Source organism: Trichosurus vulpecula, chromosome 8 (genome assembly GCF_011100635.1).
Source record: "Trichosurus vulpecula isolate mTriVul1 chromosome 8, mTriVul1.pri, whole genome shotgun sequence".
Taxonomy (NCBI): Eukaryota; Metazoa; Chordata; class Mammalia; order Diprotodontia; family Phalangeridae; genus Trichosurus; species Trichosurus vulpecula.
Window position 1 is genome coordinate 56155634 of NC_050580.1, and position 16622 is coordinate 56172255.

Below are 16622 nucleotides of genomic sequence, written 5' to 3' on the forward strand. Positions count from 1 at the left end.
TGTCCGTATTAGCGCCATATATTCAAAGTTAAAGGATATATCCCTTCTTTCTGATAATGATAGATAAACTGGGGGGGGGTGTCATATACTTTGCAAGGGTCTTTAGGCACTTGTTGGGAAGTGACTGTTGTGTTAAAATGAAATATACGAATACTTTTTTTAAGGTACTGATAAGAGTATGAAACTTTTGGGGAAACTAAAACCTATTTTTTTTTGCCATGGATCTCTTTGATAGTTTGGTGAAGCCTATAAATTTTTCTCAGAGTGATGTTTTAAAATGCAGAAAATGAGGAAACCAATTATTTTGAAATAAAGATGTATTTTTTTCCCATCTAAGTTTATGTTGAGGGAAAAAAAAAGTTCATGTTTTTGTTCAATCATTTTCAGTGACCGAATTTGGGGTTTTCTTGGAAGAGATACTGCAGTGGTTTGCCATTTTCTTCTCCAGTTCATTTTACAGATAAGGAACTGAGGTACATAGGGTTGAGTGACTTGCCCAGGGTCACAGGGCTAATAAGTATCTGAGGCTAGATTTGAACTCAGAAAGATGAATCTTTCTTACTTCAGTGCCAGCATTTTTTTTATTTAGATTTTTTTATTTTTAGTTTACAACACTCAGTTCTACATGTTCTTGAGTTTCAAATTTTCTTCCCTTCCCTCCCCTGCCCCCTTCCCCCCCAAGACGGCATGTAGTCTGATATAGATTCTACATAAAGCTTCGCATTAAACTTATTTACACAATAGTCAAGTTGTAAAGAAAAATTGTGACAAAACCAAAAAAGAAGAGAAAAAAAAAGAGAGTGAATAGTTTGCCTCAATCTGCATTCAGATGCCACAGTTCTTTCTCTGGATGTAGCTAGCTTTTTCCATCATGAGTCCTTTGGAGCTGTCTTTGAACCTTGCATTGCTGAGAAGAGCCAAGTCTATCAAAGTTAGTCATCACATAATCAATATGTCTGTGGTTGTATACAATGTTCTCCCAGTTCTGCTCCTCTCACTCAGCATCACACCATGTAGGTCTTTCCAGATTGTTGTGTAGTCCGTATCTTCCCCATTTCTTATAGCACAATAGTATTCCATTACATTCATATATACAACTTGTTCAGCCATTCCCCAATTGCTGGGCATCCCCTTGATTTCCAATTCTCTGCCACCACAAAAAGAGCTGCTGTAAATATTTTTGTACATACAGGTCCCTTTCCCACTTGTGTGATCTCTTTGGGATATAGCCCTAGGAGTGGTATTGCTGGGTCAAAGGATATGCACATTTTTATAGCCCTCAGTCCCAGCATTTTATCCACTGGGCCACCTACCTGTCTGTCTAAATCCATTGACCTCCTGAAATTTATCCAAAGACTCTTTTGGTCTATGAACCCCAGCCCTATCATGCTATTTATGCCTAGACTTTTGCAAACTCAGCCACAAATGTCAGTAAATAAACCTTTATTAAGCACCTATTATGTGTCAGGCACTGTGCTAAGTCCTGGGGACTTAGCAGCCAGCATAGAATGTGGCTTTAGCAGGAGCATAGAATGATAGGGGCAGAGCTGAAGAGATCCTCTCCACAACACAACCCCATTTCTGCCCTCCTTACCTTGCCTCCCTCTGTTCTCTACCATTTGCTGGGACATTTAGCCAGTCACTCAATCTCTCTGGAGCCTCACTTTTCTTTATCTGTGAAATGGAGACAATGAAGATCGCTATTTTGCCCAACCTACTCGGGGTTGTTGTAAAGGTCAATTTATTTTGACAAACTCAATAAATGTTGAGTCCTCTATGTACTAAGGTGCTATTAGGCTAAAAGGAGATAATGTTTGTAAAGGCAGTTTGTAAAATGTGAAAAAAATTATATAATTTTAAGTGAGCATTATTATTACTGTTAAGCGACTTGCCCAAGGGCCTATGGGTAATAAGTAGCATAGCCAGAACTCAGACTGGCCTTGAGAATCTCAGTCTGGTGAACATTCCATTACTCTGCCTCCTTGTGCACTCATTGGAGGCAGCTTTAGCTTTATTCATTGATGGATTAGGCAGCCACCCACCCAAGGGATATGATTTGGGGGAAATGGAAGACTCTTAGCCTCCCCAAATATTTCTTTTTTTCTACCACAGGGCTTGAAATTCCAACATTACTTCCTCATTAGAGTCTCACATTAAAGGCCAGTATTACACTGAAAGTGTAGTCTGAGAGGGAGAAGGGGGGGTAGGGCTAGGTTGCCCATTAAGATTTTATCATATTAAAACACATTTAAATGTCAATTAATTCACTAATCATTCAATTAATTATATTAATGCAATTAATATAACTTCATTAATATATTAATCATGCGACTAATTTAATTTAGCTTCTCTTAGTTGGGTCTTGAGGCTAAACTCACTGAGCTGGTAACATTTGATGGGTGCAAGAGCCTTAGGAAAAGGTAGGGACTCATCGGTCTGTTTCGAAATTTTCCTGTCTCCTAACCCAACAGGGATCTCCAAAGTCATTGTTAAAATGGTCAGGGAAGATTAAGAAGTTCGTCTGACCTATCAGGATGAACCTGTGGGAATTAAGAAATCATGAAGTTATTTACTCTCTGTAGAACGAAAAAAGGAACCATGACTTTCTGAAAACACTGAACTTTGAACGTTTGTCTTCCTTGTCCATTTTGAACAGTCAAAATGGCACATGTCAAGTTAGATAGTTGTATTTACAAATTATTTTTATAGAACTCCACTTAGTAAAATGAGGCAGGAGGATGGGGGGTGGGGTGGGGTTTAGGAGAAGAGGAGCAGAACATGACCTCATCTTTCAGGTTAAAAACCGTCTTTAAAGTGGAAGGGGAAGTGGTTTCTCTTGTAGCCACACCCAGGGCAAATGGTGTGGTTTCCTAGGGTGGGGAAAGGGGAGTGTGTGTCAGCATTTGTTGGAAGGGGGACAAGCGACAGGGGAGAAAAACCCGTTGTGGTGGGGAAGGTTGTCAGAGAAGGCAGAGTGAGTGAAAATACTTTTGTATGTTGAAGGCTTAATGGGGGCAAGAAATGTGGGCCAGTGTCTAGAGGTGTGTCTGTGTGGAGGAGTCCCTGGAAATATATCCGGCCTACAGATATCTCTATGCCAGAAATATATCTGGCATGACATTACATTGCACAACCCACAAACTGATAGAGGGAGGAGCATTGCAGAGCTCCTTAGAGAGAAGTTTAGAAGAGTCTTGGGTTCAAAGTCTACTTCCATTTTTGACTCCAGAGGAGAGCTTTGGTGAACCGATGCCCGGGCTGTGCTTCAACAGATGGGAGAATATCAGTAGCTACCTGGCCATGTGCCCACTTCCCTATTTCTATGAGAATCCTTTTAATAAGAGAATGGGGAGGCTTTTGCAAACAATTTTTTACATAGGATCATAGATTTAGAGCTGGGAAGGATCTTAGAGGTAATCTAATCCCAACTTGTTTATTTTACTAATGAGGAAACCGATATCTAATAAATTAAGTCCAAGGTCATACAGGTAAAAAGTGAAAAGAGATAAGACATCGACCTGACTGCTCTGACTTCAAATACTTTCCATTATTACAGTACATTACATACCACATCTTTATAAGGTATTGCCAATGCATGTGTTAAAAGCCAAGTGAAATCCTCTACAGATGAAGCAAGGGAGATAATTTTGTTCCATAACTTTCCCTCCAGGGATTAATATCAAGAGACTGAGACCAGGACAAAAAACAAAGAGATGTGTGCCTACCAGTGTTGCGGAAGATATCCATCCCAGAGTCAAACTGTATACGGGATTTCCTATAGATGGTGAGGTCCTCCAAATGCTGTTTGCAGAGAGCATCCTTAATTCTTGCAAAGTATCCTAAATGAGAACTATTATCACCAAAAGAGCTTCATCATTCACACAGGGAAAACAAAGTGGATGAGTCTTGTTCCTTGTGAGGGAGAACCTTAAGAAAAAGGGAGATTTGGAAGCTCTCTTTGTCATGTTTAGTTTGAGGTCATTAGAACTAGAAGGGGCTTTAGATATTACCGTATAGCATTTGATATTTCAAGTGCTAGTATTTTAAAGAGCCCGAAATACTTCATGTATGTTAACTCATTTGACTCTCGCAACAACCTTGTGAAGTGTTATTATTACCCCATTTATGGATGAGGAAACTGAGGCAAATGGAGGTTTAGTGATTTACTTGGGTAGTAAGTGTCTGAAGTACTCAGGTCTTCTTCACTCCAAGTTCCCAACTCTATCTGCTGCACCACCTAGCTGTTTTTACTGCAAGTATTATCCCTCTTTTACAGGAGAAGAAACTGAGGCAAGTGACTAGTCACAGATTTAAAAGAGGAGGAGGTCTAACGGGTCATTCAAACCCAGATGTCTCAAGCATTCTTATGCACCACACCAGGTTGACCAGTCACTTTATTTTACAGATTTGGAAACTGAGGCCTGAGTCTACGGGGAAGAACCGGTGGTGAACACTTTATTCAGTGGGAGAGGGCGTAGTCGGAGCAGATAGCGCGGTTTCCCGGGGCTGGTGCGGCTGCAGCTCTACTGCGCTCCTTCTAGGGAGGGGGCAGGGGGCTGGGCCTTTGGGGGGCGGGGCCAACAGTCTCCTTGGGCGCTCCGCTCCCACTATGCCCTTATAAGGCGCGCCCCCTCGCCAGAGCTCGGGAATCCAGCCTCAATCCCTGCGGCGCAGCCCCAATCCTCGGCTCCGCCCCGCCCCCATTCCCGAGGGCGGGGCCGAGGAGAGGGGCCGCGGCCGCGGCGGGAGGGAGGGCGGAGTTGCTCGGAAGAGGTCCAATGAGAGCGGCCACCCCGGTCTGCGCGGAGCCGCGATTGGGCGCGGCGACGCGAGGGGCGGGGCGGCCTCGAGGTGGGTTACGCCGAGGGAAGCCCGGAGTCGGCAGTCGCAGCCCAGCTAGCCGCCGCCGGCAGTAGTCGCAGCTCTGGTTTCTTGCCGCCCGCCGGCCGGTCTCCGTCTACCCTAGCCCGCGGCTCGCCGCCCCACCCGCCGCCACCATGCCGGTGTTCCACACGCGTACGATCGAGAGCATCCTGGAGCCGGTGGCGCAGCAGATCTCGCACCTGGTGATCATGCACGAGGAGGGCGAGGTGGACGGCAAAGCCATCCCTGACCTCACCGCGCCCGTGGCCGCCGTGCAGGCGGCCGTCAGCAACCTCGTCCGGGTGAGCGCCGGTCCGGGCGGGAGGGAGGGAGCGGGCGGCCCCTTGGTGCCCCGAGCCCCCGGCGCGCCCGGCCCCTCCTCTGCCCCTGCCCTGCCCCGCCGCCTCCGCCCGGCTCGCGCTCCTGCTCCTTAACCCTTCGGGTCCCGACCTCCCCTGCTCCGGGCCCCCGCGCGGACCCCGGCCTCTGTCCTGCCACCAAACTTACTGGGACGCCGCGTCCTCACACTGCACCCCCCGCAGCGGGTGCACGAGTCCTTCTGGATCCTTTGTCCAGCCTGCCTCACTTTCCCCTTTGTGCTGAACCACCTTCCCGGGGCCAACCCTGGTGTTCGCCGCTTCTCTTTCTTCCCACCCCAGGGCTCCCCCTTCCCTCCTCTTTTCCCCTTCCTCTCTTCCCCTTTCCCGTTTTCCTCCCCTCCCCTTCCCCCTCTCTTTTCCTTCCCTTTCTCCACTCCTCTCCCTCCCGTTTCTTCCTTCCCTCTCCCTCCCTTCCCTTTTCTCCCTCCCTTTCCCCTCCCCTCCGGTCCTCTTTCCCCTCACCTCTTCTCCCCCTTTCCTCCTCTTCCTTCTCTCCCCTCTTCTTCCCTTCCCTCTCCTCCTTCCCTTCCCCCCAACATCCCTGAGTCAGTTTCACCTCTCTTACCACTTCAGGCATGTGTGGATCCTGGTATTGAGTCAGTGTTGAGTATGGAGTCAGCCCCATCCCGAAGTTCCCCCCTGTATTTTAAAGCTTCTTGTCCAGGTTCCCTTTTACCTGCTGTCAGACTGCTTCCTCCCCTTCACTGGCCTTTCCCAGGCTCGGGTCCCTCCCACTGTTCCTCCTCCTCCTGGCAGGAAGCAAGATGGAGCTGCCTGGAGAGGCCTGTGGGATGACCAGCTAGATCCCTGAGAGCAGGAAGGAGGGGATCCCTTGGGTTCCAGCAGCCTTCCTGGGTGGGGGAGCAGTCCACCCTCTCAGCTAGCGATTTGGTTTTTCCAGATGCCGTGACTAATTCCCAAAGTAATCGCTGTGGGAGGCTGAGCGCCCTGAGGAAGGGGGAACAGGGGGAAAGCTGTTGGCTGGATGACACACAGGCACCAGTGACTGAAGAGACCAGGGTTCCATGACCAGTTTCACACTTTAGTGTCTCTAATGTCAGAGAGGGTAGTTTGCTTCCTGTGGAAAACCACTCTGGACAAAAATTAATACACCCTACAGAGGGGGTGTACGTTTGTGAACATATAAGTGCTGAGGGAGCTCAGGGAGAGCAGGCAGGTTGAGAAGCTTAGGATCTGGGTGGGGCTTTGATTACTTACTGTTGGGGGATGCTTACCCCCAGTTTGGGTCAAGACTGCCCCACGGCCCTTGATGCTGTTTTAGTTAGGGCTGGACTGTCCCCTTAGCTGCTGGAGTTCCTCCTCTGGCTATTCAGGTCAGTAAATATTAAGTGCCTACTATGTGTGAGGCATTTCATTGGTGATCCCTGAATGTAAACCATTCTACATAGCAGCATCGTAACTGGGAAGACTTAAGTGGTACCATATGTGTACTAAACTAGAGTTCCTGAGGTAAAATCCTTATTTAGACACAAACTCTTAGTATATCAATGAAATAAGAGTTCCAGCATTCTTTTAAAATGCTTAGCTTTATGTTCTCTATATATTTTATGGAGCCAATATTGATTATAATTTTAAGGACACAGAAATGAGTTCATTCTTAGGTAATCACAGGAACTTCAGAGGATACCTGACTTTAAATCAGTACACTTCATTATTTCATAGCATTACTCCAGGACTACATTTTGCAGCGGTGTGAAAGAATGTAAACAAGCTAAGAGGAGTTAATGTATTATTTTAAGGAATATAGTTGTTGGGTTTTATTTTAATTAGCCCAAACTTAGAATTTCTTTTACCGTCTGATTAGATCTTGGCCTGGGTAAATCTTTTAAGAGAGATTTCCCACACTGGTTGGTTTCTGGATGAGGAAGTAGAAAAGGGGCCTAATACTATAATTAGTTATTAAATATAAGAGAGAAATATTCATTTCTCACATTACCCCATTTGATTCTAATTGAGAGACAAAGTCTCCTCAATGAATCACTAACTGGTGTCACAAACACTTCATCAAGGGTTCTCAACTATGGGGTTTATGATGGGTAACAGTGTGAGGGGGCAAAGGGAAAGAGATGATTGAACTGAAAAAAGTCAAAGGGGGCAGTCCACTCTCTATTAAGTAAACCTTACAGGGAAAATGTAAACAGTAAAAAAAAAATTACCTATTTAAGACTCAGAAGTTGCACCTCCTACAGCTGCCTGATTTTTGGGACACTGTCTGATGCAGCTCTCTGCTCTGGGTGTGATCTCAGGGCATTTTCCAGCTGCCTGTCTTCTTAGACTCAGGTCTCTTGTAGGGATTCTCTTTCTCTGTTAAAAATCTCTTACAAAATTGGTCTTAGCACAATTTTAAATTTACTTTGACAGTGAGTGACCAGGTCAGATGCTGAAAATTAGCTCAAACCTTAATGTCTGTTCTGTTACTAGAAAATCAAATTCAGAACCTTTTAAACCAGGGAATTTACATTTTTAGGTTAGCCAATTCTCATGTTGAGATACATACATACATTCATACATACACACACATACACATATACATACATCTCTCTACACACACACACACACACACACACACACACATACACACACACGTATATATGAATGAAACTCAGATATAAACAGAACATTAGGACCTAATTTTTATGTTTGGGCATTATTCCATTAGAAGGGTGAGATTCTACTAAAGAATTAATAACAATACTTTTTATAAGAAGATGGCCTCTAATACAAAAATGAATTCATTTAAAAGTTGCAGTTGTAACAAAAGGTTCTGGGATGGGATATAGAAATACATTTAGTAATACATTTCAAAATAGTGTATATCAAGTAGGTTATTTATAATAAAACATTTTCAACTTCTAGTCATTCAGATGAATAATCCCTAACAAAAGTGGATGTCTCTTTTAAGTTATTTACAAGCTAGACCACAAGCCATTCTTCTAAGAGAACTAATTGTACTTGTATTCCTTTCATTAACACAGAACTGAAACAGTTATGATATTTACTAGATAACAGAATCATATTCTGGTTTCATAAATCTTTGCATCATTTTCCTACTTTTCCCTATACCATTATGAGAATTTAAAGGGTCTTAACTTACATAGGAATATATAAATAGTGACAGATGTCACGGCTAAATACTTGGTTGTTTGGAATATAGAAAGGACTAAAATTCTAGGCCAAATAACTCAAATCTTATACCTGCATTATCTTATAATAACTCAGAAATTCTCCAGTATTAGCCTATAAGATTGTATTCACACTGGTCATCTGACATGATTACAGAAATTTGCTGTAAAAGAAGAATAAGGACATAACTATAAGGGAATAATGCTTCCCTAACTTTAATGTCAGTTGCAGGCAAAAGTTATGTAGATAGCCAATTGCATTGAGTCAGGCTAAAAGTCAGCCAGGTGGGATATTTTCCTTTCAAGAAATTTGATATTGGAGAAATTGAGTCAGGAAAAGAATCCTATCTTCACCCATGCGAAAAGTTGTTCCCTCCAGCCTTTTCCAGGAGAAATCCACCTGTAATTCATGGATGTAACACCCCAGAGGACTGCTGGCATCATGGGTCATTGGCTCAGTAGTATGCCTTGATGATTGGACCTGGAGTCAGACTCAGAATAAATATCAGTTACATACATACATACATGCATGCATGCATGCATGCATGCAGTCTTCAATAGCAAATTCTAATGATCAGCTTTAGGTGGATTCAGCTCTCCAGGATCACATAGCCTAGATAACAAGTATTGACTATATAACATCACATTGGTAGCAGTAAAGAGAGTCATAAACAATCACATCTTGCTGTAACTAGCACTCGTGCTAGGTAGATGGTTTTGTCATTCCGAAGTTCAACATTTACACAAATGATTTTGCTTTAAGGTGCTTAATAGCCAACAACAAAAGACTTGGGGTGTGTAAACACAGCATTCCTAAATTGTATACAGAGAACAGCTGTCTATAGTAAAACATGTTCAGGAATATAGTGTTAAAACTATATGTTATTCAGAATAGAGATGGATCAGCTCCTAATTTATGACTGTAAGGGCTCCTTAGAAAAACTCATGTGAAGGCTGAGGTGTGTAGGAATTTACAGGCGTTGACTGAGCTCCTCTTCGCAGAGGAAGGCCTGGTGGTAGGGGAAGGTCGGCTATTGGGATCAAATGAGCTAATGAGCATAAAATGTTTTGTAAGCCTATAATTTGTTAACTGTTTAGTATTACAATCATGTATTGAGAGACTAGAGGATCTCTGTCCTGAGCTCTAGTGCTTGTGCTCTGACTCACTCACGTGTTATATTTGTGTGCACAACCTGTTTTCCAAACTAGATGGTAAGTTTTTGGACAGCAGGGACTATGTGTGTACTTCATATGACTTTGTATTGCCCTCAGCACCTCATCAATGCCTTGCACATGATAGGAGTTCACTGAGTATTTAATTATAGAATGAATGCCCTAAAGGCCGTGAGAACAGCTCTAGAAGCTTCGAAGAGTAATGAGGGCCTAGATGAGGATGGTGATGTGGAAACAGAAGAGGATTGGGTCAAACACTGTTGAAGAATTAGGGTTTGGTGATGAATTTGAGAGTGGGAAGGTGGAGTACTTAAGGTTTTTTAAGGAATAAAATGCAGGTGATTACTTAGAAAGTAGAGTTTTTTTCTTTGTTGTTGTTCAGACATGTCCCACTCTTTGTGACCCCATGTGGGTTTTTTTTTTTTTTTTGGCAGAAATGCTAAGTGGTTTGCCATTTCCTTCTCCAGCTCATTTTACACATGAGGAAACTGAGGCAAACAGGGTTAAGTGACTTGCCCAGGGTCACATACCTAGTAAATATCTGAAGCTGGATTTGAACTCAGATCCTCCTGACTCCAGGACCACCTTTTAAAAAAAAAGTAAATATGCCACAACTCCTTTATGCAAATGAGTATTTTTTTTTTTTTAAAGATTCACCTTGGGAGTATAAATATAGAAATGCTGCAAAAAGTTTTTGGAGTTCCTTTTTTAAAATTGCCTTTGAACCAGCTTATGAACCACACACACACACACACACACACAAAATTAGTCTTATTCCTTTATAGTTAAACCTAGTTTTTTTGTCCCAAAGGATTTAACTTAGCTTGATCACCCTCCTAATTAACCAGAATTGGCTTCAAAAGGCCTTTTGCTTGTTGATAGAAATCACATCCACTCTCAAAGGATGAAAAGTCCTCTGACTGGAATAGTGCTTATTTGGATATTTAAGCTTCTGGTACATCTGTTTAAAAAATCAGTCACATCATAGTAAAGGGTGTATCTTTTCTTGTGCCTTTGCATGAGAAAGCCTCTTGTTATTTCTCTTTGGTTCTTTGCTCTAGTGCTGGGGGATGAGTTGGAGGAGGAATATTTATTTACTCGTCCTTTTCCTCAATCCCTGTGCAGTTCAGTTTTAATTTTGGTAGTATTTCTAATGGAGCAGTATAAAATCGCAGAGGGAGGTGAGAATGTTCAGAGCAGGGTGGGTACCAAAGAATGGGTGCAGAAGCATGGGGAGGGACAGCAATGTTTCAAAGGGCTCAGTTGATAATTTACTACTGTGTTTTGCAGCATGGCATATATATTGCAGTTTTTTCTTTTTCCTCTGGGGAAAAAATCCTTTGCCATTAATCTCTGTTTTGACAGTTTTATTTCATAATTCAGAGGATGTAGAGCTGGATGAGGCATTCAGGGGTAGGTAGGTGGCACTGTGGATAAAGCTCCAGCCTGTAGTCAGGAAGACCCTGAGTTCAAATCCTTCTGAGACCCTGGCCAAGTCTTTGCCTCAGTTTCCTCATGTGTAAAAATGCAGATAATAATAGGACTTACCTTCAGCATTATATTTTATAGGCATTTTCATTTGCACGCTGGAGTTTTCTAGTGACGAGGCCAGCACACAAACATTTTAAGCTGGTATGCTGAATTTGACCCCCTTTAAAACTTTGTTCCACTCACATCAGATGTGTTGTGACTTTACAGACCAGGGAAGTTTCACCTGGAAACCTTTGGCCCAGAGATGTTAGAAGAGCTAGCTAGATGTGTACCCCATACTCTTTCATTAGCCAGAATTTACTTATGCGGATACTTATGGGAATTAGGTTCATTTAAAAGTTTTCTTCAAATTAAATGTGACTTTAAAAGTTTGTTCATATTGATTTTATATAATTATAATACTGTGCTCTCCTAAAGCTATTTCATTAGATCAACATCTCTCAAATGAATTTGGTCCCTGAATAATTTCAGACTCTTAGGTTGCGAGAACTTTTACTCCATGGCCTGGGTGCAGATTGCTTGCTCCTGTCATAAATAGGGCTTAGGAAAACTCTGGTGCAAAAGAGAAGACATGAAGCCTATTTTCAGTCCCAAGAATGACTTCATGTATTTTTGATATCCAAGTTCATATTGTAGTAGGAAAAAAATCACTTAACTTGACATTTTCTCACAAAGTCCCCTTCTTGTTGTATGACATACTGTAGGGAACTAGGAAGTACAGAGTCCAAAAAGATGAAATGCTTGGTGATGGGGCCCGGTGCCCTGGAGCAGAACCAATGAGTTGGAGGAGGCGCTGCTGCCAGCTACGTAGCAGCAGTGTTGTTGCCTATGTACATGAACCTGTACATGTCTGTTAATGGCAACTTCTTTATAATAAACTTTTGGAGCCCAGACATTTGATACGATCACATTGTAGCACAACTAAAACGTTTTGGATTTGACCCGTGAAACTACACATACACACACACACACACACACACACACACACACTCACACATTCACACTCACACATTCACACACACACATTCACACTCACACACACTCTCACATACTCTCATTCTCTCTCTCTCTCTCTCTCTGGTTGAGGGTCGGGTTGCCCAATGTTGAGGATTTTAAAAAAAAGAGTCCAGTCTGTTTGGAGTTGTGGTTCTTCATCTCACTTTTAATTCCAGCTCCAAGGGCCACTTACTAAATTAACCACAGGAGAGTATTTGGAAATGCAGGATTTTACATCTTCTTGCTACAAATATCTTTTTTAGTATAAAGAAATGTAAGCCAAGTTTTGACTAAAAAAAGACATTTGGAAGTCTATTGGTTATATAGTTTTATGCCTGTTTCAATATGACTAATGCATAACTTTAATAAAGACCTTGGACTCCTTGAATTTTGTGTCAGGAGACAAATAGGAAGATTGGTTTTTTTAATTCAGGTAAGGCATTCTAGCCAAACGTGGCCAAACTTACTCATTAATCTCTGTCAAGAGAATGATAGTTGGGTGAATTTTTGTGTAACATTTAGCATTAGAGCAATTTAAAAGACTTGGTAACATTCAGTGAAGCAAATACAGGCTTTGAGCTGACTGTGTACCTAGGTTTGTCCCTGGGATAATAACATATACTTGTAAGCCAAGTTTAAGGGCAGGAAGGAACCTGGAAAAGCCACGTAGGCAGTCACTGTACATTTAGGTAGGGGTCCCCGTAAACTAGACTAATAATACTAGCTGACTTTTATATAGTGCTTCATGGTTTGCCCTTTACATAAATCGATTAATTGGATCCTCTCCACAGGCTTGTGAGATAAATACTGTGGATATCATTATCCTTTTCTCAGTTAAGGAAACTGAGGCTTAGACAAATTAAATGGCTTTCTCCCCGTCAGACAGCTAGTTGGTGTGTGAGGTAGGATTCAAACTCAGGTTCAGTCTGATTCGCAGTGGAGCCCTCTTTGTATTATTCCATTGCGCCTCTCCCGCATAAAGACTTTTGAGGAAAGAGATTGCATAAATTTCCTTGCCAGTCCTTCCTAATGTTCAGCCAGCCTACGTACACTATTAGGAAATTCACTTGGCATTTAGTTCCAATCCTTCATCGTAGGCAGGCTGGAAGTACAGCATGAGACTGAAAACCTCTAGAAGAACATTGACTCAGATGGCTTTTTAGAAAGGAGGCAGAGGAGGAAAGTGCCACTTCCGTTTTAAGGCTGTACCTCTCAATCACTAGGACTTCTAGGGTGGCCTAGCAACTCCTAATCATGCAGGGGTACACGTGGTTTATCAGGCTGCTTTTCCTTTGATTGTTTTCAGTGCGTAAGGCCTTTGGAATGGAGCATGTCCATTCCATTGAGAGTGGGAAGGGAAAGGAAGGTTGCTTTTTTTCTTTACAGTTTCAGAAGAAAATTAAAACTAATAGTGAAAAGAGAACTGGATGGGGAATGAGAAGACCTGGTTCATTTCTTGGTTATACTACTTCGTGCCTTTAAGTAAGGCACTTTGTCTCTAGGGGTGTTAGTTTCATCATCTGAAATCATCTCCAACTCTCTCTACAGATCCCTCATAATCCTATGATTACATGTATATTTAAAAAAAAAACCCAAAAAGAAAACATTAAAATGTACTAAATGTGTACATTTCAAATAGCAATATCCATGTGCTATTAGGAGAATGTGAGTTATTTTTCTAGGAGTGCTGGCCATTATGTATTCTTAGCTGAACCTGTGTTGGACAGTACAGCCTTCTGGATATGGAATAGGCCTCAACAACTTTGTGCCCTCATCAGCACTGTGTTTTAACTCAGTAATATCCACTCTCAGGTTGTGAGCTTGCTGGGAGAGCAGATAGAATATTTATTACTTTACTTTTAGATTTCTAGTCATAAAGTTTATAAGTATGAAAATAAACACACACACACACACAACCACGAACAGACACCAACCTAACCTCCTCTTTCTGTTTAGAATCTCAAAAAACCCCACCCAAACCCAAAACCTCAAAACCAAAACTATTTCAGTGGCTTGGTCAAGAATTGACAAAGAGGAGTGGGGTTGTTACGCAGGCTGCTGTTACACATCAAGGTTATTTTTATGATGCGCGTCGGAGAGCCAGTGAAACACCAATTTGTTAGTGCCATACAGAGTGAATTAAAGAGACGTCTGTGCTCTCCTGGAGCTCCTAAACCATTTTGTTGTTCTAAGGTAGACATATTATCAAACTGATCCATCTTGAGCAACCACGAGCTTGTGCAATGAAGAGTATATACTTACAATAGAGGTAGGGAATGAAGATCCAAATAAGTGCTTAGACCTAGACCAGTTGAGACTGGGAACAGACTGTCGCTTCATTTCCAGTTACTTGGAGATTACCTCATGAAATAGGTTGACTTTTCCAACAAATACCAGACTAAAACTTCTGAGTGTGTACTTTCTCTGATAAATTATCCGGCTATTTAAAGTAGAAATATTTTTAAATCTGGGCAGTTATGATTACAATAATAACACCCCAGCATTCTGAAGGTGGGAGCCATAACGAATAATGTATGCTACCAGGAGACTTGAGCCAACATAAAAAAAATTTGGCTGGAGCTTCTAGACCATCTGCACCATGTTTCTGAGCTACTCTGTCAAGCAGCTTTGTTGTTGAGTCATTTCAGTCATGTCTGACTCTTCCGTGACCCCATGTAGGGTTTTCTTGGCAAAGATACTGGAGGGGTTTGCCATTTCCTTCTCCAGCTCATTTTATAGATGAGGAAACTGAGGCAAACAGGGTTAGGTGTCACACTTGTCAAGGGTCACACAGCTAGTAAGTGCCTGAGGCTGGAATGGAACTCAGGTCTTCCTGCCTCTGGGCCCAGCACTCCATCCACTCACCCACCTAGCTGCCTGTGGTCAAACAGCTAGCTATTGTATAATTGAGTATAGACTTGGGATTATTTCTGGAAGATGAGAGTAGCACACCTTGTAATGTTTACTCTCTTTTGCTGCCATGTTCAAATGTTGGGAGTAGAGGGTAATGGAAGAAAGGACCGAACTGGGTTGCCATAATAGCTGGCATTTATATAGTGCTTTAAGATTCACAGAGTGCCTTACAAACATTACATAATTTTGTCCTTATGATAACCCCTGGAGCTAGGGGCTGTTGTTATGCCCATTTCTTAGGTTGGGAAGATGAGGCAGACAGGTTAAGTAACTTGCCTAGAGTCACCCAGCTGGTGAATGACTGAGGCTGTATTTGAACCTGGGGCTTCCCGACTATAGGCTCAGCATGCTTTGCATTGCACCACCTTGCTGCCTTCTGCTATAAATTTGGTTTCTAGTCTAAGCTCTTCCACAATTTGGTTTCTTACCACCTTGGGTAAATCACTTTACCTCTGTGGGCCTGTTTGTTTCCTTGTATGCAAACGGAGGGTATTCTATTCGATGATCTGTAAGGTGTTTCATAGAGTAAAGATTCCATGTCCTAGTGTCCATTCTTGATACTCACAAAGGGAAACAACAGTCCACAGAGTTATTAGTTTAACTGAACTCCTGCTATGAAGAAAACATTTCTTTCAATGAAATAATCCTATTTTGTTTTTTATTTCTCTGAGCCTTTTAAAGTTTTAAATATACCTCCAACTATCTGCAGCAACAGTAGCTAACAAAGTGACCTGCAGGGTGGTGGGGAGGGGAAGAGAATGTTAGAACTTAAATGTTTTGTAAATCGTCAAATTGTAGGAAATGGAATCCATGGCTTACTGTATGGAGAATTTCCACCATTGTAGCTTTCCACTGAATGACTCAGTGCTAAAGTGGGGCTAAACTCTACTGTGGTGGTTACTAAGCCCAGCTGCCATAATCTAAGTCAAAGTCATAGACTCTCTTGAAATAAGCTTCAGTTGTTCTCATGAGTAGGGTTTAAATGGAAGAAGGGAAATGGCCCATATCATTTCTAAAAATGGAAGAATTCTTTTCTCTGACTTGCTGTCATTACTAGCTTCCCCTTTCATTTGAGGGAGCTGTCTTCTTCACTGAAGGCTGGACTCTGGGGAGATCCTTTAGGTAGTCTTAGCCAGATGCAATATTTAAAAAATGAATTTTTGGTCTCCCTCATTTCCCTCTGTATTTTACAGAAGAGTGAGTCCAGAGGAGTTAAGTGATTTGTTCATAGTTAGTGGTAGTCACTTTAATTATTCAGGGAGTCAAGACAGACTCAGCTCTCCTAACTGCCACTTCATATGGCTTTCTCCACTCTCTCTGTCTGTTGTTTTAAAATGAAATGAAATACATTTCTCTAATTGTAACTCCAGGGACAGAGGACTCTGGGTAATAAGTCACTTACCCAAACTCTTTTGGAGGCCAGAGTTGTCAAACACAGTAGGCAGGTCCCCAAACCAAATTAAAATGTAATTGGGAAATATATAATAAATTAGATAAAAATACACTAGAACATAGAGAGTATTAATGTGATAGATATCACTGCACAAGGCAACTCTTTCAGACTTCAAGTTGCAGAGGAGAGGCTAAACTACATTGGTAGAGGGAGTTTGCTCAGCTGGGAATTCCCTGCACCAATAAAAGAAACTAGTCCTTGTCTCCTATC

At 42.2% G+C, this 16622-nt stretch overlaps 1 protein-coding gene across 3 annotated transcripts in view; it reads left to right on the forward strand.

Annotated features, from left to right (window-relative positions):
• Positions 1 to 4853: 4853 nt before the first annotated feature.
• Positions 4854 to 16622, forward strand: part of VCL (vinculin) — a 113604-nt gene continuing 101835 nt past the window's right edge. Inside the window, exon 1 of one of the 3 annotated variants that reach the window (XM_036734650.1) lies at positions 4854 to 5165. In XM_036734650.1, the coding sequence (XP_036590545.1) occupies positions 4998 to 5165 (168 nt within the window). In that variant the 5' untranslated portion in view covers positions 4854 to 4997. The remainder of the gene's footprint in view (positions 5166 to 16622) is intronic. The other 2 variants (XM_036734651.1, XM_036734649.1) reach the window with 2 other exon arrangements.